This window comes from Saccopteryx leptura, chromosome 10 (assembly GCF_036850995.1).
Source record: "Saccopteryx leptura isolate mSacLep1 chromosome 10, mSacLep1_pri_phased_curated, whole genome shotgun sequence".
Classification (NCBI taxonomy): Eukaryota; Metazoa; Chordata; class Mammalia; order Chiroptera; family Emballonuridae; genus Saccopteryx; species Saccopteryx leptura.
Genome location: NC_089512.1, coordinates 50,900,270 through 50,922,458, shown reverse-complemented (window position 1 = coordinate 50,922,458; position 22,189 = coordinate 50,900,270). Strand labels below are relative to the sequence as shown.

General features: G+C 44.8%; 1 protein-coding gene across 5 annotated transcripts; it reads right to left on the bottom strand.

Annotated features, from left to right (window-relative positions):
- Window positions 1–3,696: 3,696 nt before the first annotated feature.
- Window positions 3,697–18,352, bottom strand: CIDEC (cell death inducing DFFA like effector c). Of its 5 annotated transcripts, none has more exons than XM_066351315.1 (6): window positions 18,308–18,352; window positions 16,896–16,973; window positions 13,698–13,851; window positions 8,685–8,843; window positions 8,412–8,599; window positions 3,697–4,257 (listed from the first exon to the last, which is right to left on the bottom strand). In XM_066351315.1, the coding sequence occupies exons 2-6, from the start codon at window positions 16,946–16,948 to the stop codon at window positions 4,095–4,097; spliced, it is 717 nt and encodes a 238-aa protein (XP_066207412.1). In that variant the 5' UTR covers window positions 16,949–16,973; window positions 18,308–18,352; the 3' UTR covers window positions 3,697–4,094. The 5 variants fall into 5 exon arrangements, with proteins under 5 accessions (XP_066207412.1, XP_066207410.1, XP_066207411.1 ...); XM_066351313.1 differs by lacking the exon at window positions 18,308–18,352 and adding an exon at window positions 17,385–17,403; XM_066351314.1 differs by lacking the exon at window positions 18,308–18,352 and adding an exon at window positions 17,222–17,306.
- Between the last annotated feature and the right edge of the window lie 3,837 nt (window positions 18,353–22,189).

Sequence of the window (22,189 nt, the reverse complement as noted above, 5' to 3'; positions counted from 1 at the left end):
GATTCCTGGCCAGGGCACACAGGAGAAGCGCCCATTTGCTTCTCCACCCCTCCGCCGCGCTTTCCTCTCTGTCTCTCTCTTCCCCTCCCGCAGCCAAGGCTCCATTGGAGCAAAGATGGCCCGGGCGCTGGGGTTGGCTCTGTGGCCTCTGCCTCAGGCGCTAGAGTGGCTCTGGTCGCAACATGGCGACGCCCAGGATGGGCAGAGCATTGCCCCCTGGTGGGCAGAGCATCACCCCATGGTGGGTGTGCCGGGTGGATCCCAGTCGGGCGCATGCGGGAGTCTGTCTGACTGTCTCTCCCTGTTTCCAGCTTCAGAAAAATGAAAAATAAATAAATAAAATAAAATTAATAAAAATTTTTTTAACAAGCTCTGGCCTATGGTGGCACAGTGGATAAAGTGTTAACCTGGAATGTTTAGGTTTCCAGTTCGAAACCCCGGGCTTGCCTGGTCAAGGTCAAGGCACATACCAGACACAACTTCTTACTACAATTTGATCTTTCTGTCCCCCCCCCCCCCATTTTTCTCTCTCTCAAATCAATTTTTTTAAAAGTACATTTTAGCCCTGGCCTGATAGCACTGTTCCAAAGCTCAGAGGTTGCCAGTTCGATCCCCAGTTAGAGAACACACAGGAACAGATCCTTGTTACTCTCTCTCTCTCTCTCTCTCTTTCTCCCTCTCTTCTTCTTTCACTAAAATCAGTAAATAAAAATTTAAAAAAAAAGCAAGATGAAAGGCAATGTTACTGGAATATGTATATACTGAATATATACAGTCATGTGCCGCATAATGACATTTTGGTCAACTATGGATCACATGTGATAGTGGGCCCATAAAATTATAATGGAGTTGAAATATTACTATCACCTAGTGACATAATAGCTGTTGTAATGTCATTGTAATAGCACTGTAATGTCATATAGCACAATGCATTACATGTTTGTGGTGATGCTGGTGTAAACAAACCTATTGTCCTGCTTTTCATATAAAAGTATAGTGCATACAATTATGTACAGTACATAATACTTGAAAATGATAATAAATGACTATGGGACTGGTTTATGTATACACTATACTATACTTTTTATCATCAGAGTGTACTCTTTCTACTTATTAAAAAAAGTTTGCTATAAAACAATGTGCCAGCCCAGGCCAGATAGTGCAGTTGGTTAGAGCATCGTCCAGAAGTGCAGAAGTTGCTGGTTCGATCCCTGGTCAGGGCACATACAGGAACAGCTTGATGTTCCTGTCTCTCTCTCTCTCTCTCTCTCTCTCTCTCTCTCTCTCTCTCTCTCCCTGCTTCTCTCTAATAAACAAGTAAATATTTTTTTAAAATAGGTTAAAAGTAAAAAAATAAAAATAGATAATAGATAGAACTAAATTTTTAAAAAAGACTGTGTGATTCTATTTACATGACATTTTAGAAAATCCAAACTACAGTGTGTCCGTAAAGTCATGGTGCACTGTTGACCGGTCACAGGAAAGCAACAAAAGATGATAGAAATGTGAAATCTGCACCAAATGAAAGGAAAACCCTCCCAGGTTCTGTAGGATGATGTGGCAGCATGTGCGCATGCGCAGATGATGATGCAACACCGTGTATACAGCGGAGCAGCCCACGGCCATGCCAGTCGAGATGTGGACGGTACAGAGGAAAGTTTAGTGTGTTCTGTGGCTCGCTAAATTCGAATCGATGACCAAAGTGCAACGTGAATATCGGTGCGTTTATAACGAAGCGCCACCACATAGGAATAACATTACTAGGTGGGATAAGCTGTTGAAGGAAACCAGCAGTTTGGTGGAGAAACACCATTCCGGTAGGCCATCAGTCAGTGACAAGTCTGTAGAGGCTATACGGGATAGCTACATAAGGAGCCCTAAAAAAAAATCTGTGCGCGAACCCACATCGAACTGCACTGAATAGGTATGAAACTGGGAGAGTTTTCCTTTTATTTGGTGCAGATTTCACATTTCTATCGTCTTTTGTTGCTTTCCTGTGACCGGTCAAAAGTGCACCATGACTTTACGAACACACTGTATATTAGAAGAAAACCAAGTGGATGCCAGGGGTTTGGGGAGGTTGGGGGATGGGGATTGACTAGAAAGGGATGCTGGGATTGGTGTTACATACTGTATAAATTTACTCAAATTTAATTGAACTATGTACCTTAAAAAGGGTAAATTTTATTGTATGTAAGTTATACCTCAAAAAGTTTTTTTGTAATTCAAAGATTTAAATAAATCAATTTTTAAATAGATGTACACAAACATAGATGGAACTGGTAAGAAGTCTGGCAAGAGTGAAAGTGGTTTTATTTTGTTTTGGGCTTGGACAATAGTGTGCTTTGTCATAGGCCCCACGGTATTTTAGAATCCTTCTTCTGAAAGGTCTCTTGTGCATTTATATGTACCAGCTTGAACATGATGGAAAGACTGAGGCAGAGTGGCTGGGACACAGCTTGCCTCACCTGCAACAGACCTCTCCTCCACTGGTTCTGCTTGGCCCCAGGAGGGGCCATTCCCCTACTTGGACTGGCTTTTAGCCCCGCTGAGCTTGAGCTCCCACGCTCTTTGAAATTTTCCTTCCACAAGCCCCAGCCTCATCAAAGTCTGCCCTCTCCTGTTCACTGCCAACTGCTGGTGTGACTCCATTAATCTCCAAGCTCCTTGAAGAAAAGGAAGAGCCTACGTTTTCCTGAGCTCGGGCAGCTCAGTGCCAAGAGTCAATTAATCAACACTCATTTGTGAAACTCCGAATCTCAGGAGAAGGGGAAGTGAGGACAAGTTCCAAGCTTCTGCCACCTCCAGACCAACTCAGTAATTGACTAACTCGACAGGAGGAGCAGGTAGGCTACAGCCTCAGCAAAAGATGACCAGGATCAGCTTCTGTGCTCATATAAACATCATGCCTCCCTGTGAGAAGGTCCACCCAGGGGCCAGCATGGCACTGAGCCAGGCCTCCAGCCTTAACTGCAAGAACAGGAAACCCCAGAATAGAAAGTGTTCTCCTCCCACACACGGCTGCAGGGCAAGGTCAGCTGCCAGCATTAACTCTCCAAATCTAGCTTTCCTGACCCCGGTCTTTGTCTTTGTTCATAATAAACCCGAACAGACTTTAAGTAAGGGTCAGAAAGAACACATTTTTTAATCTGAGAGTTACAGACTAAAGCACAATTACCTGAAAATCTAGCCTTTCCAGATTATCTTGTTTGAGGTGCCCTATATTAAAAAATGCCAGCTCACACTGATGAGAAATTAGTATTTTTTGTGATTTCCTGACAGCTCATTTTGACATCCTGAGGTTCTGGCAAGCTAGGGAAGGCATTAAAGGAGAGTTGTGTTATAGCTTGGTTAGTGTTTACCACCTAAACACTTAAAAGGTTGTAATAAAATGGAACAGTGAGAAATTAGAAGAGTGCCTAATCCAACCCTGCTGATCAAAGCCCTTCTGACAGGCAAATTTATTTTGTAGATTGTTATTTAGTGTATGGATTATATAGTTTGCTCAAGTCTCTGATTAGGTAGATGTTAGTTCCAGAATCAACTGCAAAATTATTTTGGCAGAAAAAGTGCTGCTTCCTATAACTCCCTGTTTTAGAGAATGATTTGACAATAGAGTCCTCTTTTCCGTTAGACCTTTCCAAACTTCCAGATAGAACCCAACCCTCATCCCCAAAGAACTCAGGCAAAGAAGAAGAATTGATGTAAATCATTTATTGTGAACTCTATAATATTATACACTAGTGGGCCTGACAATTCACTTAAGAGTGTTGGTTATGGGAGCCAGGAGGTGGGGTGTGTGATGAAAGTAAAGCATGTGAATACAGGTAGCTGAGGGGCAGACTTTGTGCCTAGGCTGCTAATGACCAGTCTTGGTCAGCTAAACCTTGCGCAGAAAAGAGCTGATCCTCGCCAAAAAACTCTCAGTTCTCCTTTGGCCAGCCCACCCAGGTTTCCAGCCTTTCCTCACTGCTTCCACATTCATAGTCCTGTGGGGTGAGGGAGATGTAGAGAGGTAAGAAGCTCTCTAACTGCCAGGCTTATGGTCCCCAGTCTAGTCCTTGGCTAGGGATGGCCTCCAAGGACTTGGGCTTTCATTGCAGTATCTTCAGACAGGTTGGGATGAGGGATGGGGCCTTGCCCTTGGGGGGCTGCCCTCCCTCTGTGGCATCCAGAAGCTGCTGCATGTAACTGGAGGTGCCGAGCAGCACGTGGCCTGTGGCCTGCATGCTGAAGAGTGTCCAGCGAAGAGCTTCCCTGGGTGGAATAAGAAGGTAGTAAAAACAGAAAGGAAACCGCTGCCTGCATCTCCTCAGTGCTCCTCCCCCATGCTCCTTTAATAATTTCATAACTTGTAGAGTTATATGCAAATAAGAACAGATGCTGCCTTCCCTCAGCAAATGAGAAAGGGTCTACACTCTACAGGCATTGCCTGCAATCATATTTTAATTGAGGTGTCCATAATTCAGGCTCATTTAACAAGGCCTTTTATTTTTGTAAAACTACTGCTTTGGACCAGTCATATTGATCTACGTAACATGAAGATCATAACCCTGCTCCTCACAGTATCTATTCCAGATGCTGAGGCCTTGCCAAGTCATTTCTGGTCGAGCTAATTTTCAGAGTGCTGGACATGATGATATCATTTGATCCCACACAGGGTTAACAGGTTGAAATAACATAAATCATGAGGCCTGATGTATAGAAGAGTAGGGGAAACGTGGGGTCAAGAGTAGCTGGTTGAATGCTTGACTATTTTAACCCAGTTATTAGCCAAATCTGTTTAAAAGAGATAGGTGAGAGTCATGGGGGGGTGTCAGTCCTAGGGGGAGAACAAAGGAAAATAAATACTTCATGGATATTAAAACTTGTCTTCTATTAACCTTCATTGAATAAATTATAGTTGAAATGAGGGGGGGGCAAAAAGACAATTAGAACCATAAACATCTATACATAAATTTAGTTTTAAAATGTAAAGGTTATTATATCCGAGACATATACCCATTTCTCAAATTACAGTACTGAGGCTTAAAACCAGTTGTTCAGCAATAAATAGGAATGAAATTCTGACATGTTACAGCATGGATGAACCTTTAAAACATGCTAAATAGCATGACCAGACAGTGGCACAGTGAATAGAGTGTCGACTTGGGATGCTGGGGACCCAGGTTCGAAACCTCCAGGTCACCAGCTTAAGCGCAGGCTCACTAGCTTTAACACGGGGTCACCAGCTTGAGCGTGGAATCATAGACATGACCACATGGTTGCTGGCTTGAGCCCAAGGTCACTGGCTTGAGCAAGGAGTTACTGGATCAGCTGTAGTCCCCCAGTCAAGATACATAGGAGAAGCAATCAATGAACAACTAAGGTGACACAACAAGTTGATGATTCTCATCTCTCTCCCTTCCTGTCTGTTCCTATCTGTCTGTCTGTCTCTCTCTCTCCCTAAACAAACAAGAAAGCCAAAACATGCTAAATAAAATAAGCCAGACACAAAAGGACAAGTTTTGTATGATTCCATTTGTATGAGGGCCCTAGAATAAGCAAATTAGCAGAGACAGAAAGTAGAACAGAGTTTAGAAGGGGCCAGGGGGAGGGGCTGTGGAGTTAGTGTTGAATGGGTACAGAGTTTAATTTTAAGATGATGAAAATGTTCTCGAAATGAATAGTGGTGATAGTTGCACAATACTGTGAATGTCACTGAATTGTATACCTAAGAGTAGTTAAAATGGTAAACTTTATGTGATGTATATTTTAGCAAAATTTAAAAACCAACAACTAGCCAACACTAATATGTCACTACACTGACTGCAATTTGCAATTCTTTTTGTGATACCAAGATGTCTCCTGTATTTAGATCTGAGAGTCCCAATTCCCCTAAATGGACTGAAACTTCTTCTTCTTTTTTTTTACAGTGACAGAGAGAGAGTCAGAGAGAGGGATAGACAGACAGGAATGGAGAGAAATGAGAAACATCAATCATTAGTTTTTCGTTGCGACACTTTAGTTGTTCATTGATTGCTTTCTCATATGTGCCTTGACCGTGGGCCTTCAGCAGACCGAGTAACTCCTTGCTTGAGCCAGCGACCTTGGGTCCAAGCTGGTGAGCTTTGCTCAAACCAGATGAGATTGCGCTCAAGCTGGCGACCTCGGGGTCTCAAACCTGGGTCCTCTGCATCCCAGTCCAACCCTCTATCCACTGCACCACCACCCAGTCAGGCTGGACTGAAACTTCTTGCTCTAGATTTTGAAATCTGCAAACTACTTGCAGCAAGCCCAGAGAGGGCATGATATGGTATAGGAGGAAAATGGAATTTCTAACCACAGAGCCAGACTCAGGCCTGCCACTGAGTGTCACCTTTGGCAAGCGGAACCACACAGCCTCAGGTCCCTCACCTGCGGACTGGGTGTGCAGAGAATAAAGTCAGAAAGCCAAGAAGGTCTGATAGGCGCTAGGCTACCTATGTTCTGGGACAACTCAGGAGACCCTGAGCAGAATTTCTCAGAAGACCCCTGGGAACAAGGATCATTCATTCTACAATTATTTGAATTACTGCTATCTGCCAGCATGCATCAAGGTCCTAGAGGCAAAAAAATTTCCTGCCCTCATGGAGCTTGTTCTGACATCTTGTTTTTTAGCTTACATCATTGGGCCAGGAACACAGTGGGTACTCAAAAAATACCAAATGAAGCAACTGGAGGAGTAGAATCTGTCAGAAGAAACAGGCAAGTTGGCATGCTCTACTGGTCCTTAGCTTTGTGGCTTTGTATTGATTAGATGGCCTCTTCCCTGGTGGCTACATCCATCTAATGGGGTAAAATGCTCCAGAGCACTGCTCTGGAGAATCAACCTGGAATGCTGAGGTTTCCGGTTCAAAACCCTGGGCTTGCCTAGTCAAAGTATCAACATATGGGACTTGATGCTTCCTGCTCCTCCCCGCCTTCTCTATCTCCTCTCAAAAATGAACACTTATTATTATTTTTTTTTACAGAGATAGAGAGTGACAGAGAGAAGGGCAGCTAGGGACAGATAGACAGGAAGGTACAGAGATGAGAAGCATCAATTCTTTGTAGCAGCACCTTAGTTGTTCATTGATTGCTTTCTCATATGTGTCTTGACTGGGGGACTACAGCAGAGCGAGTGACCCCTTGCTCAAGCCACTGACCTTGGACTTCAAGCCAGCGACCTTTGGGCTCAAGCCAGCGACCATGGGGTCATGTCTATGATCCCATGCTCAAGCCAGCAATCCCGTACTCAAGTCAGATAAGCCCATGCTCACACCAATGACTTCAGAGTTTTGAACCTGGGTCCTCTGCATCCCAGTCCCACGCTCTATCCACTGCTCTATCCTGGTCAGGCAAAGAAGGAATAAATTTTTTAAAATGTTTTAAAATTTTAATTTCTATCTTTAAAAAGAAGTAGAGTAAACTCTAATAAATCTAAAACATAAAGTTTTAAGAAGCCTGACCAGGCAGTGGCGCAGCGGATAGAGAGTCGAACTGGGATGCGGAAGACCCAGGTTCGAGACCCCGAGGTCGCCAGCTTGAGCGTGGGCTCATGTGGTTTGAGCAAAGCTCACCAGCTTGGACCCAAGGTCGCTGGCTTGAGCAAGAGGTTATTCGGCCTGCTGAAGGCCCATGGTCAAGGCACACATATGAGAAAGCAATCAATGAACAATTAAGGTGTTGCAACGAAAAACTGATGATTAATGCTTCTCATCTCTCTCCGTTCCTGTCTGTCTGTCCCTATCTATCCCTCTCTCTGACTCTCTCTCTGTCTCTGTAAAAAAAAAAAAAATATATATATATATATATATTTAAGAAAAATGGTAAAGTAAAAAGTTTAAAAAAATTATTACATGATACAAATGGCTATTGTCCATAGAGATGCATCTTAATTCTGTCCTGTGAAGGGACAATTTTTTCACCCTCCCACCCCATGGGGAAATCTAATTTTGTATCTATAAATGTATTTCAGTATTCTTGATGGACCTGGATATAGGTGGGATTTTGAATTCTCCTTTGAACTGATTGTAACTTCTTGCTGGGTTTCTCATTAATTAATGAGTTCAATAAAATCTTTGACATATGTTCATTTTAACAGTTGATTGGGAGACTAACTAGGAAAACTTACTACTTTAAGTGAATAAAAAGATTATTAAAGTAGAAGATAATTAAAAAAACTAAATATATCCCAGTTCTACCTGGCAGATTATGTGTACTCCTTTGGCATACACTAGTGAAATCTAAAGGACTAGTTCAGCCATAAGTTCTAGACAAATGCTAACTGTAATGCTTTGTCAGCATCACTACCAGTTCCAGGCTCTAAAAGGCTGACGTCTATGTGAGCAGATAGGGGCTCTCCCATTGTTGCATACCCAACTACCCCCAGCTAGTCCCAATTCACTCACTTCATGATGCGCTTGGCCCCATAGCAATGCAGATTGTAGGAAAGGGAATATGTGCCATAGAGAGTTGCCTTTACATTCAGACAGCCAATGAAGTCCTGTGGGTTCAACTTGTACAGGTCAAAAGTTACACGAGCCACGTCGATCTTCTTGGCAGGCTTACGGGAGAGGGAAAGTTGGTACCTAGAGCCCTGCATCAAGATAAGCATGTGGTTGGCACCCCTCAAGGACTTCTCCCAGACTCCCAATGTCTTCCCTCCATAGGTGCCACCTCACCTGCTCTGATGGGGGCTGCCATTTCTGCCCCTTCTGAAGAACCATGAACACTGTGTCATCTGCCAGGGTTTGGAAATAATCTTCTGTCTCTACAGCTGTGCCATCTTCTTCCAGCACCAAAAAAAAGGGCTTGTCTGCCAATATCAGGATGTCCCGGACCTGGGGAAGAAGGTTAGCAATGCTTTTGCCAACCACATGCAGCCACAGAGCTGGTATGAGGTGCCATAACTAAGTAGTAAGTTTTCCTAGTTAGTCTCCCAATCAACTGTTAAAAATGAACACATGTCAAAGATTTTACTGAACTCATTAATTAATGAGAAACCCAGCAAGAAGTTACATCACATCACCTCAGCTGCCAAGGAAAGAACAAGTGGGCCAGGGTCTATGGAATGCGACTGGAACTCAATTCTTGCTGTGAGATTACCATCCAGAGACTCTGTGTTTTGGTACCTGGCATTATGGTTAATATTCTAGAACAGTGCTGTCCAATAAAAACATAATGGGAGTCACATATATAATTTTCTATTGAGATATAACTCATATGCTATAAAATTCACTCTTTTAAACTATAGAATTGAGTGTTTTCCAGTAAAGTCACAAAGTTATGAAACCACCACCACTACCTAATTTCAGAACCAAAAGAAACCCAGTACCCATTAGCAGTCATTCCCCGTTCCCCAACCCATGGCACCTCTACCCTACAGAATTTGCCTGTTCTGGACATTTCATATAAACAGAATCATACATTATATGGTCTTTTTAGACTGGCTTATTAGTATGTTTTTAAGGTTCATCCATGTTGTAACATGATTCATTTCTCTTTATGGCTGAATAATACTCTTTTTTAATTTTTATTTATTTATTTATTTATTTTTCCCCTGTATTTTTCTGAAGCCGGAAACGGGGAGAGACAGTCAGACAGACTCCCGCATGCGCCCGACCAGGATCCACCTGGCACGCCCACCAGGGAGCGACACTCTGCCCCTCCAGGGCTTCGCTCTGTTGCGACCAGAGCCACTCTAGCGCCGGGGGCAGAGGTCGAGGAGCCATCCCCAGCGCCCGGGCCATCTTTGCTCCAATGGCGCCTTGGCTGTGGGAGGGGAAGAGAGAGACAGAGAGGAAAGAGAGGGGGAGGGGTGGAGAAGCAAATGGGTGCTTCTCCTGTGTGCCCTGGCCGGGAATCGAACCCGGGACTTCTGCACGCCAGGCCGACACTCTACCCCTGAGCCAACCGGCCAGGGCCAATACTCTTTTTTTTTTAAATTGAGAGGAGGGGAGATAGAGAGACAGACTTGCACATATGTCCCAACCAGGATCCACACGGCAACCCCTTACTGAGGCTGATGCTCGAATCAACACAGCTATCCTTAGTGCCCAGGACCAACACTCAAACCAGTGGAGCCACTGGCTGTGAAAGAGGAAGAGGAAAAGAAGGGGAGACAGAGGAGAAGAGGAGCAGATGGTCACTTTTCATGTGTACTCTGACCGGAGATCGAACCGGCAACCTCTGCACTTTGGGATGATGCTTTAACCAACTGAGCTATCTGGCCAGGGACAATGTTTTTGAGAAACTGCCAAACTGTTTTCAAAAGCAGCTGCATCATTTTATATTCCACCAGCAATATATGAGGGTTCCAATTTCTCTACAACCTCATCAGCACCTGTTATTGTCTTTTATTTTACCCAGTCAAGTAGTGATGAAGTGATTCTGATTTGCATTTCCTTAATGACTAAGATGTGAATATACTTTCATGTGTTGTTACCATTTTTATATCTTTTTCACAGAAACATCCACTCATACCCTTTGCCCATTTTTAATTGGATTGTCTTTTTATTGTTAAATTATGAGTTATTTATTTAGGTTGGGGGGTGGGGAAGGGAAAAAATGATGAGTTATTTATATATTTTTGATACTAGACCCTTATGAGATATGCAATTCACAAATATTTTCTCTGATTCTGTGGGTTGTCTTTCATTTTTTTCTTTTCATTTTTTGATAGTGTCTATTGATACACAAAATTTTTTTTGTTCTCTTCAATGTGCAATTTTTTTTTTTTCAGAGACAGAGAGAGAGTCAGAGAGAGGGAATAGATAGGGACAGACAGACAGGAACGGAGAGAGATGAGAAGCATCAATCATTAGTTTTTCATTGCGACACCTTAGTTGTTCATTGATTGCTTTCTCATATGTGCCTTGACCGTGGGCCTTCAGCAGACTGAGTAACCCCTTGCTCAAGCCAGCGACCTTGGGTCCAAGCTGGTGAGCTTTGCTCAAACCACATGAGCCCGCACTCAAGTTGGCGACCTCAGGGTCTCAAACCTTGGTCCTCCACATCCCAGTCCGACGCTCTATCCACTGCGCCACCGCCTGGTCAAGTAATGCGCAAAAATTTTTAATGTTGATTTCCCCCTCTTTGGTTGCTTGTGCTTTGGTGCCATATTTAAGAAACCAAGATCATGAAGACCTATACCTATGTTTCCTCTAAGGGTTTTGTAGTTTTAGCTCTGCATTAGCTCTTTAATCTATTTTGACTTAATTTTGTACATAATGTTAGCTTGAGATTGTTTTAAAATTAATTTTTCTTAAAAAATCTTCTAATGGCTTACTGTTATCTTGTACATGAAACCCAAATGTTCTCTGACATAGTCAATAAAGGACTTCATACTATATAGTCTTTGTCAACCATATCTCCTTACCATCTCTCCCATCACTCTGTCTGCTGCTTTCTTTCAGTTGCCAAATTTGGAAAGGCAGTCTAGGTAGACAATGTCTTCCCTGCTCTATCGGTAAAGTTTACTTCTAACCTGTGGTTCATCTTAGAAAGCTGGATCCTCCCTGCTATTTCTCCCTGCATCCTCTGGAGTTGGAAATTTCTCTGACTAGGAATTCCCAAACTCAGTGGCTATAAGAATCTCCCAAAGATGCCCTGGATGGGTATCTTGGTTGCTTAGAACATGGTCCCGATGCATAAGGGTTGCAGGTTTGTTCCCTGGTCAGGGCACACACAGGAACACCTCAGTGTTTTTGTCTGTCTCTCTTGCTGTCCCTTCCTCTCTCTAAAAGAATCAATAAATTAAAAAAAAAAAACTCTCAAAGAACCTGCTAAAAATGACAATTCCTGTACCTTACTCATGACCTTATCAGTTTTAGGGGGAGAAGTCTGGGAAGCCATGTGTGTTTTTTTGTTTTGTTTTGTTTTTTAGTGAGAGAGACAGACAGACAGAGACAGACTGGAAGAGAGAGAAACGAGAAGCATTAATTCTTGCCTGACCTTTGGATAAAGCATTGACCTGGAATACTGAGCTTACTGATTCAAAGCCCTGGGCTTACCCGGTCAAGGCACACATGGAAGTTGATGCTTCCTGCTCCTCCCTCCCTTTTCTCTCTCTCTTTTTCTCTCTCTTCTCTCTCTAAAAATGAATAAAAAAGAAAAAAAAACAATTCTTCACTGCAGCACCTTAGTTGTTCACTGACTGCTTTCTCATATGTGCCTTGACTGGGGGGCTACAGCAGAGCAAGTGATCCCTTGCTCAAGCCAGCAACCTTTGGGCTCAAGCCAGCAACCCTGGGGTCATGTCTATGATCCCACATTCAAGTCAGCGACCCTGCACTCAGGCTGGTGAGCCCGCACCAAGCCAGACGAGCCCACACACAAGCCAGCAACCATAGGGTTTCGAATCTGGGTCCTTCATATCCCAGTCCAACGCTCTATCCACTGTGCCACCACCTAGTCAGGTTAAAGGAGCCTTTTGATTCAAGGCACAAGAAATGTAGTCTAGCACAACCAGAAGCCTCATAAGAAGAAACTGGCTCCCAGGAAGACTGAACCTAATTCAGAGAAGTGAGGGAGAGAACTTAGAATAGAGGATTAGGTCAGAAATATAACGTATTTCTACATGTTAAACAGACTAGTAATTGAAAACTGTTTCAATCATTTGATTTGTCAGGCACCTGGACTTGCAGGTGAGCGGGTCTCACCCCTGGAGCTGATAAGCTAGTGGGGCAGTGAAGCACATGACTAATACAAAGCCAGAATAGATGATGCTGTAGGTCGAGCAGTGGGAGAAGGCATCCCCAACCAAGTGGAGAGGGAGCCTAGAAGTGGGGAAGAGTGTTGTTCTTGCCCACTTTTACTACCTGAGTTGTATATCCTTGTTTTCCTCCTTTGGAAGCTTACCTGATTAATAGTTTGAAGAAAGTCTTTCAGCCTGACCAGGCGGTGGCGCAGTGGATAGAGCGTCGGACTGGGATGAGGAGAACCCAGGTTCGAGACCCCGAGGTCGCCAGCTTGAGCGCGGACTCATCTGGTTTGAGCAAAGCTCACCAGCTTGGACCCAAGGTCGCTGGCTCAAGCAAGGGGTTACTCGGTCTGCTGAAGGCCCACAGTCAAGGCACATATGAGAAAGCAATCAATGAACAACTAAGGTATCACAACGAAAAACTAATGATTGATGCTTCTCATCTCTCTCCGTTTCTGTCTGTCCCTATCTATCTCTCTCCCTGTCACTGTAAAAAAAAAAAAAAAAAAAAAAAAGAAAGTCTTTCATAGTTACTAAAAAATCCTAACATGGAAGGCCAGTGTAGAAGACAGACTCAGGAGAAATGCCCTGGCTGAAGGGAGGTGATGGGGAAGAGAATATCTAAAATCTTGTCCATTTCCCCAACTGCTAGGTACTTCCACAAGTTTAAGTACATCTGAAAAAAGCAACCTAAGGACCCTTCCAGGAAGAAAATATGCTCTGAAAATACCACAGATTGTTGGTATAGGAAGGCAATATACTGCCCTAGCCCTGTCAACAAATATGCATCATTAATCAATTGGACAGCACTCCAGGAGGTGCTACCAACCCATTTGAGCTGGCATCAGAAAGGATAGCTTTTCACCATGTAAGCCAAGGACTCCATTCTTGCTAAATGCCCAGTTCATGATCTAGAGGACAGAGGCAGCTGGCAGGGCCAACTCTGAGCCAAGGTCTCAGTGGGTGGACTGTGCAGAGGTCAGCCGCTCCTGACCTTGTGCAGAAGGTCCTCCAGACTGTGTGCCATGATGCCTTTCCGCACACTCCGGTCCTCGGTGCTCACTCTGCAGGGCCGGGCTCTAAGGGCTTCCGGGCTGGGCTCCGACAACAGCTGCTGGGTCACCACCGAGGTGCTCACTGCCACATACCTGGGGGTAGTTTTAGGGCATCAGAATAAGCTGTCTTCTGCTTCCCAGCTCTCACTCCATAGCAGGATAATTCACTTTCCTATTCCTCTAGGCTGAGCTCACCATATTCCTCTTCCCCTGCCACCTTACAAACCTGCTCTAGTTTTACTCAAAAGTCAGCTACTTTAGAGCATCCTCCCCATACGCCAAGTTGCAGGTTCAGTCCTTGGACAAGGCACATCAAGACCTAATCAACGAATGCATGAATTAGTGGAACAACAAATCGATGTCTCTCTCTCTCTTTCTCCCTTCCTCTTTCTCTCAAATCAATAATTTTTTACAAAAGTAATATAAAAAAAGCTACATCAGTGCATCTCAGACATGAATGGGTATGTAAGTCCTCTGGGGATCTTGGTGAAATACAAATTTTGATTCAGTAAGTCTGGGCCAGGCATGAGATTCTATGTCTAATAAGTTCTCAAGTGATACTGACTCTGCTAGTTCTCAGGCCATGAGGAGGAACAAGGTGATAGAAGACCCACCCCACATTCTTCCAATTCCACTTTCTTCTCTTAGCTTCACTCTTCTCACCTGTAAAGTGAGGTGATGTGGTGAAGCTGACATCAGTATAAGGTATTTTTTAGCTCTGACATACACAGTCTAGAACCAAATGAGTGGAGGAAACCTGAGATTTGAAGTCAGGCAGGCCAAAGTTTGAATCCTCACCCCATTACTCATTTGTTAAGTGATTGAGAACATTCACTACGTGCCTCAGTTTCCTCATCTATTAATTTGTTAAACCAATCCCCGCTTCCCAAAGTTGTGGTGAGGTTTAAATGAGATAAAAAATGAAGAACCAAATCCCTGGCCGGGTAGCTCTGTTGGTTAAAGCGTCTTCCTGATAGGCCAAGGTTGCAGGTTCGATCCTCAGTCAGAACACATATAAAAGTCAATCAATGAATGCATGAACAAGTGGAACAACAAATTGATGTCTCTCTACTTCCCCCCCTTCTCTCTGTCTCTTCCTCTCTCTCTCTAAAAAATCAGTAAATTAAAAATTAAATTCAAAGCCCTGGCCGGTTGGCTCAGTGGTAGAGCATCGGCCTGGCATGCAGGAGTCCCAGGTTCGATTCCCGGCCAGGGCACACAGGAGAAGCGCCCATCTGCTTCTCCACCCCTCCCCCTCTCCTTCCTCTCTGTCTCTCTCTTCCCCTCCCGCAGCCAAGGCTCCATTGGAGCAAAGTTGGCCCGGGTGCTGAGGATGGCTCTGTGACCTCTGCCTCAGGCACTAGAATGGCTCTGGTTGCAACAGAGTGATGCCCCAGATGGGCAGAGCATCGCCCCCTGGTGGGCATGCCGGGTGGATCCTGGTCAGGCACATGTGGGAGTCTGTCTGACTGCCTCTGTTTCCAGCTTCAGAAAAAAAAAAAAAAAAAGTAAAAATTAAATTCAAGATCTGAAAACAGTCCAAGTGCCTGTCAGTTGACAAGTGGATTAAAAAGCTGTGGTACATATACACAATGGAATACTACATGGCTGTGAAAAAGAAGGAAATTTTACCTTTTGCAACAACATGGATGGACCTGGAGATTATTATGCTAAGTGAAGTAAGCCAGGCAGAGAAAGACAAATATCATATGATCTCACTTATATGTGGAATCTAATGAACACAATAAGCTGAGCAACAAAATAGAAACAGAGGCCTGACCAGGCAGTGGCACAGTGGATGGAGCGTCGGACTGGGATGCGGAAGGACCCAGGTTTGAGACCCCGAGGTTGCCAGCTTGAGTGCAGGCTCATCTGGTTTGAGCAAAGGCTCACCAGCTTGGACTCAAGGTTGCTGGCTCAAGCAAGGGGTTGCTTGGTTTGCTGAAGGCCCGCGGTCAGGGCACATATGGGAAGGCAATCAATGAACAACGAAGGTGTTGCAACGTGCAACAAAAAACTAATGATTGATGCTTCTCATCTCTCCGCTTCTGTCTGTCTGTCCCTGTCTATCCCTCTCTCTGACTCTATCTCTGAAAAAAAAAATATATAGAAACAGAGGCAGTGTCACAAGGAACAGAAGAACAGCTGTCGGGGGGGGGGGGGATGAAGGGCTGAGATCAAAGAAAGTGAAGGGATTAGCCAAATTATATATATATATATATTATAATATATATATATATATATATATATATATATATATATATAACACATAGATACAGATAACAGGGCAGCAAGTCCCAGAGGGAAAGACAGGATGGGGGGGGGGCAAAAGGGGTGAAATGGGAATGGAAAGAGACTTTGCATGGGGCATGGGGGTACGATGCAGGGGTTTGAGGGTGCTATATTGAGTGAGACACTTAAAACCATGTTAACACAATAAGTTAAAAATTAAAATAAAGTTTGCAAACTAAAAATGAAATTTAAATTAAATTAAATTAAAAATAAAATAAAAGCACCAAGCGCAATGTGTACCAGCATTGGCACCACCTGAGGGCTTGTCAGAAGTGCAGAATCTAGGCCCTGGCTGGTTGGCTCAGCGGTAGAGTGTCGGCCTGGCGTGCAGGGGACCCAGGTTCGATTGCTGGCCAGGGCATATAGGAGAGGCGCCCATTTGCTTCTCCATCCCCCCCCCTCCTTCCTCTCTGTCTCTCTCTTCCCCTCCCGCAGCCAGGGCTCCATTGGAGCAAAGATGGCCTGGGTGCTGGGGATGTCTCCTTGGCCTCTGCCCCAGGCACTAGAGTGGCTCTGGTCGTGGCAGAGCTACGCCCCGGAGGGGCAGAGCATTGCCCCCTGGTGGGCAGAGCGTAGCCCCTGGTGGGCGTGCCGGGTAAATCCCGGTTGGGCGCATGCAGGAGTCTGTCTGACTGTCTCTCTCCGTTTCCAGCTTCAGAAAAATGCGGGCAAAAAAAGAAAAAAAAAAAGAAGTGCAGAATCTCAGGTCCCACTTCAGTCCTCCTGAATCAGAATCTGTATTTTATCAAAATACCCAAGTGACTTATGTGCCACCGAAATTTAAGAAGCTCTGCCCTACAGTTCATAGGTAGCTCCTCTTCCCTTCTACCTTTGGTGCTCCTCACCTTGAAAGGGACTTGGGGTAGAGAAGGCTGAGGGACTTCATGGCATATTCCATTCTTGTCAGCAGGACTGCTTTGGACCTAGAAAGGAAGAAGAAACAGCTCATTGCCGTGGGTGGAGGGTTTCCTCTCTCTCATCATTTGACACAGTATACCCCACCCCCGTCCATTAGGCCTCTTCATTGGTTCCCCTTTCAATTCACAGACACTTGCCCCAGCCCTTCTCCTGTCTAACCCCATGCACAACCACTGTGACCAAGTTGGAGACCCCCTCCGTGCCCAGGTTCAATCCCACTCAGCAGCTGCTCCACCCTCTCTACCCCACTCACTCCATGTTTCTCTGACTCTAACTCTGATCACACTGATCAGGGTTCCCAAGTCAGGGCTAAAAAGGCCCAGCCTAGTTAACTCTTGTCCCTGGGGGCAAAGTCCACTTTATGCTGGCAGGAGGTGAGTCACAGCACCTCACACAGCTGTGGACTATTCCCTCACCTATAGTCCAGAGACATCACGGGTCAAGCCCTTGCAGGCCAGGCGTCCCACTCTAAGCTTGCTCTCTCCCGTGGGTCCTTGAGCAATCCGAACCCTCCCGAGGCTTTCCACTGACTAAAAAGATTTTTTGCAATTATGAAGATAGTCTACAGCTATTTTCTCCATTTCCGGAGGAGCTAGCCCCATGAGGCTACTGAGCACTTGAAATGTTGCTAGTATGCCTAAGGAACTGGATTTTTAATTTTATTTAATGCTAAATAATTTAAATTTAACAGCCACTGTGTCTTACGGCTTCTGGCAACCATACTGGACAGCACAGCTCTAGCTGACAGCCTTGGGCTCTCCTGCCACCACTTTATCACCTAAACCTCTCTGCTCCAGTTCTTGTATACTCCAAGCCTTTGCACAGGCAGTTCCCTCCACCCTCAATGCCTTCTTCCCACCCAGGGCTAAATGCTTGTAGCTTTGATGTCCCAGGTGCATTGCTTTCCACTCCTTGGAAAGCCTTCTTACAGGGCTCGCAGATTTCCCCCTTCATCCTGCCCTTCCTACTTCCAAGCCAAGTGTCTGTCTGTCTTAGCTCAGACCCTGGGTGCCTGGCCCTCAGATGTGCTCCTCAATCTTAACCCCCAGCACAGAGAGGGCCTGGCACAGAGCAAGGGCGTCAAGGAGTCTTCATAGAAAAAAAGACCCCACCCTAGTCAGGTAAAATTTCTCTTTCTTTCTAAAAACTTGGGGAAGGGGGCTCCTCAGGCCTGTCTTGTGAAAGCATTCTCCTGCACTTTGCATTACCCAAGTCTGTTTGTTTTGGCCTCACTCTTCACTCCCACTCCCTATCCATAGCAAAACTCTGCCAAGCCCTACCTCACCTGCTCTCCAAGAGCCAAAGAACAAAACATCCCCAAACAAAAAAAACTCCTTACCTCCCCCTCACAGCCTCCTAACCTTGTAATACTGCCCTACTCAATCCCAGCCCTCCCTCCATTTTATTTCCAGCTCCGGGGAAGCCCCTCCCCCAGCCTTAGCGCCAGCTGGGGGAAAGAGCGTGGGGAGTGAGTGTACTGCTCTCTCAGCCTTGGGTAACTTCTAGAAAAGACCCTGGAGGAGGGGCGGAGGCATGTTAGGACAGCTCTGGGACAAGGTTTGGCCAGGACGTGATATCAGGCACAGAGGGCACAGAAAACAGGCCCATGTGGATTGTGGCTCCAGCTCTGCCTATGTTAGCTGTTTGAGTGTAGACAAGTTGCCTTATCTCCTCTGTATCTCTCCCTGTACAACAGGGAATAATGATTCATGTGTCAAAGGATTGAGATGAGACCTAACCAGGTAGTGGCGCAATGAATAAAGCATCGGACTGGGACGCAGAAGACCCAGGTTCAAAACCTCAAGGTTGCCCGGCTTGAGTACGGGCTCACCAGCTTGAGCGTGGGGTCACTGGCTTGAACATGGGATCATACACATGACCTAAAGGTTGCTGGCTTGAGCCCAAGGTCCTAGCTTGCACAAGGGGTCACTTACTCTGCTGTAGCCCCCTGGTAAAGGCACATATGAGAAAGCAATCAATGAACAACTAAGGTGCCACAACGAAGAATTGATGCTTCTCATGTCTCTCCCTTCCTGCCTGCCTAGCAGAAATCTGTACTGGCTTAGAGGTTAAGATCTGTGACCCAGCAACTCTACTCCTACATAGACAGCAACTCTATTCCCAGATAGACAGATAGATAGTAGATATCTACTCCTAGATAGATACATGTATAATCTCAAAGAGACATAAAAACGTATGTCCATACAAAAACTTATACATGAGTGTTCATAGCATGATTGATAATAGACAAAAGTTAGAGACAACTAAACTGTTCATGATTTTATTGATGAATGAATAAAAAAATGTGGTATACCCATAAATAGAACATTGTCAATAAAAAGGATAGATGCTATTACATGGATGAACTTTGAAACCACATGCAAAGTGAAAGAAGCCAGTCACAACAGATTGCATACATATTTTTATGATTCCACTGGTATGAAATGTCCAAAACAGGCAAAAACTATAAAGGCAGAAAATATATTAACTGTTGCTTAAGACTGGGAAAGGGAGGAGAAGAGGGAGTGACTTTCAGGGAAGACAAATATGATCTAATACATAATCACAATTTATTTTGGCAATGATTGCACAACCCTGTAAATATACTAAAAGCCACTGAATTGTACACATAAGTGTTATGAATGGTATGATATGAGAACTATATCTCAATAATGCAGTTTCTTTTTGTCTGTGTGACAGACAGAGAGAGACAGAGAGAGGGACAGATAAGGATAGACAGCAGGAAGGGAGAGAGATGAGAAGCATCAATTCTTTATTGCAGCACCTTAGTTGCTCATTGACTATTTTCTCATATGTGCCTTGATGGGGGGTGGGGTGCTACAGCAGAGCAAGTGACCCCTTGCTCAAGCCAGCAACCTTGGGCTCAAGCCAGCAACTATGGGGTCATGTCTATGATCTTACATTCAAGCCAGCAACCTTGAGGTTTCAAACCTGGGTCCTCTGTGTCCCAGTCCAATGCTCTATCCACTGCTTCACTGCCTGGTCAGGCAATAATCCAGTTTTTTTAATGAGCCCAAACTCATCTTTCTTTTAGCACAGGTTTGCTCACACTAGTACATCAGAATCACGTTGAGGGTTGTTATAATTCAGATTGCTGGGCTCCACCCCAGAGTTTCTGTCTAAATGTGTCTGGAGTGGGACCTAAGAAACTATATTTCTGGCCTGACCTGTGATGATGCAGTGGATAAAGCGTCGACCTGGAACGCTGAGGTTGCCGGTTCAAAACCCTGCACTTGTCTGGTCAAGGCACATATGGGAGATGATGCTTCCTGCTCCTCCCCCTTTTCTCTCTCTCTCTCCTCTCTACAATGAATAAGTTTTAAAAAATTAAAAAAAGACAGTGTATTTCTAACAGATTCCTATGTGATGCTGAAAATGTGGCTACTAAGGTACAACACATTGAAAATCAACTAGCTGTGTGATGTACCTACTCAAAGCTTCAGTTGGTTCTGACAAAAGAGGATTCAGAATTGAAAGGTTGAAACTAGGCGAATGATCCACTGGCGAGGGGGAAAAGCCTATTGTCAGTCTTCCTTGGCAACTAGCAGGTAGGTATATACCCTCCACTAGGTCAGACCTGGAGGGACTCCAGCTGGACTGCCTCATCCTATACGGGAGAGCTGACAGGCTAAGCCCTTTGCACCCAAATGGAAGGTGGCCGTGAGGAAAGGGGAAAGCCTCCTTTCAGCTTCTCTTGGCAACTGGCAGGTCGGTATAAACCCCCCACTAGGTCAGACCTAGAGAGAACTCCAGCTGGACTGCCTTATCCCATACGAGATAGCTGACAGGCTAAACCCCTTCCCAGGTCTATGAGTGGGCACTGGGGAGAGCCGAACTGAAACACAAGGCTGGTAAGCTCCAAATGGAAAATTTATTTAAAACACCTGGGTGTAGGCAGACTGAAACAGACCTGTCGGAGGCCAGGGAGGGATTGAGCAGGGTTTATACAGGTTAGTCAGGGGTCTTGGAAAAAGTGACTGATGTCGCTGCCTCTATAGGTGCAAAATAATACTTTCTCGTGTGTGCATTGGAGTGGCACCACAGCTCCTCCAAATTGTTTATCTCCTGGCTCAACTGTCTAAAAAAGTCCTGGGCTTGTTCAAAAGGTCCCAGCTTGCAGAGGCTTCAAGCAAGCCAGTCTTCCCTCCTCCCACAGGTTTGCACTGGCAGCTGATTTATCAGAAGGCAGTGTCTCTGGGCCTGTGGCTAGGCTTTTACAAACACTTATTGTGATTTAAACTCCTCTAATTGTCAGGTCCCTTTCCAATGTAAGCTTTCTCTGACATTTCTGCAAAGGTGAACTTTTTGCTACATTTCAAAGTGAAGGCCAGGAAGCCATTAGAGAGAGAATAGCAAGAAAATTAACTACAACCTCACAATGAGGGATGAGAATGTTCTGTTTTGAGCCCTAGTAGGAAGTTGGGTGAGGGAAATTTGAGTTTTAAAGGGCTCTGAATTTAAAGGAGTCCTGAACCTAAACCTAACAAAAATAATCCTAACCCCACTGGGTTTTTTTTTGTTTTTGTTTTTTTGAGGGGACAGAGAGAGAAACAGAGAGAGGGACAGATAGGGACAGACAGACAGGAAGGAAGAGAGATGAGAAGCATCAACTCTTCATTGCAGCTCCTTAGTTGTTCATTGATTGCTTTCTCATATGTGCCTTGACTGGGGGGCTACCGCAGAGTGAGTGACCCCATGTTCAAGCCAGCAACCCCATGCTCAAGCTGGTGAGCTCACGTATAAACTGGCAACCTCGGGATTTTGAACCTGGGTCCTCTGCATCCCAGTCTGATGCTCTACCCACTGTGCCACCGTCTGGTCAGGCAACCCCATTGGGTTTTCATGAAGAGTAAATGAGATAATTATGAAATGTACTTACTGTAGAGCTTACTACATTCATCAGGCTTAATAAGTAGCTATAATAATATTATTATTAATGCTACTATAATAATTATTTTAATCTAAATTATTAATACATTATTATTATTTATTTTTATTCAGTGAGAGGCAGGGAGGCAGAGACATTCTCCTGAATGCACCCTGACCAGGATCTACTTGGCAAGCCCACTAAGGGGGGGATGCTCTGCCCATCTGGGGCCATTGGTGTGTTGTTATGAACAGAGCTACTTCAGCTTCTGGGGCAAGGCCATGGAGCAATCCTCAGTACCTGGGGCCAACTTGATCAAACCTTTTGAGCCAT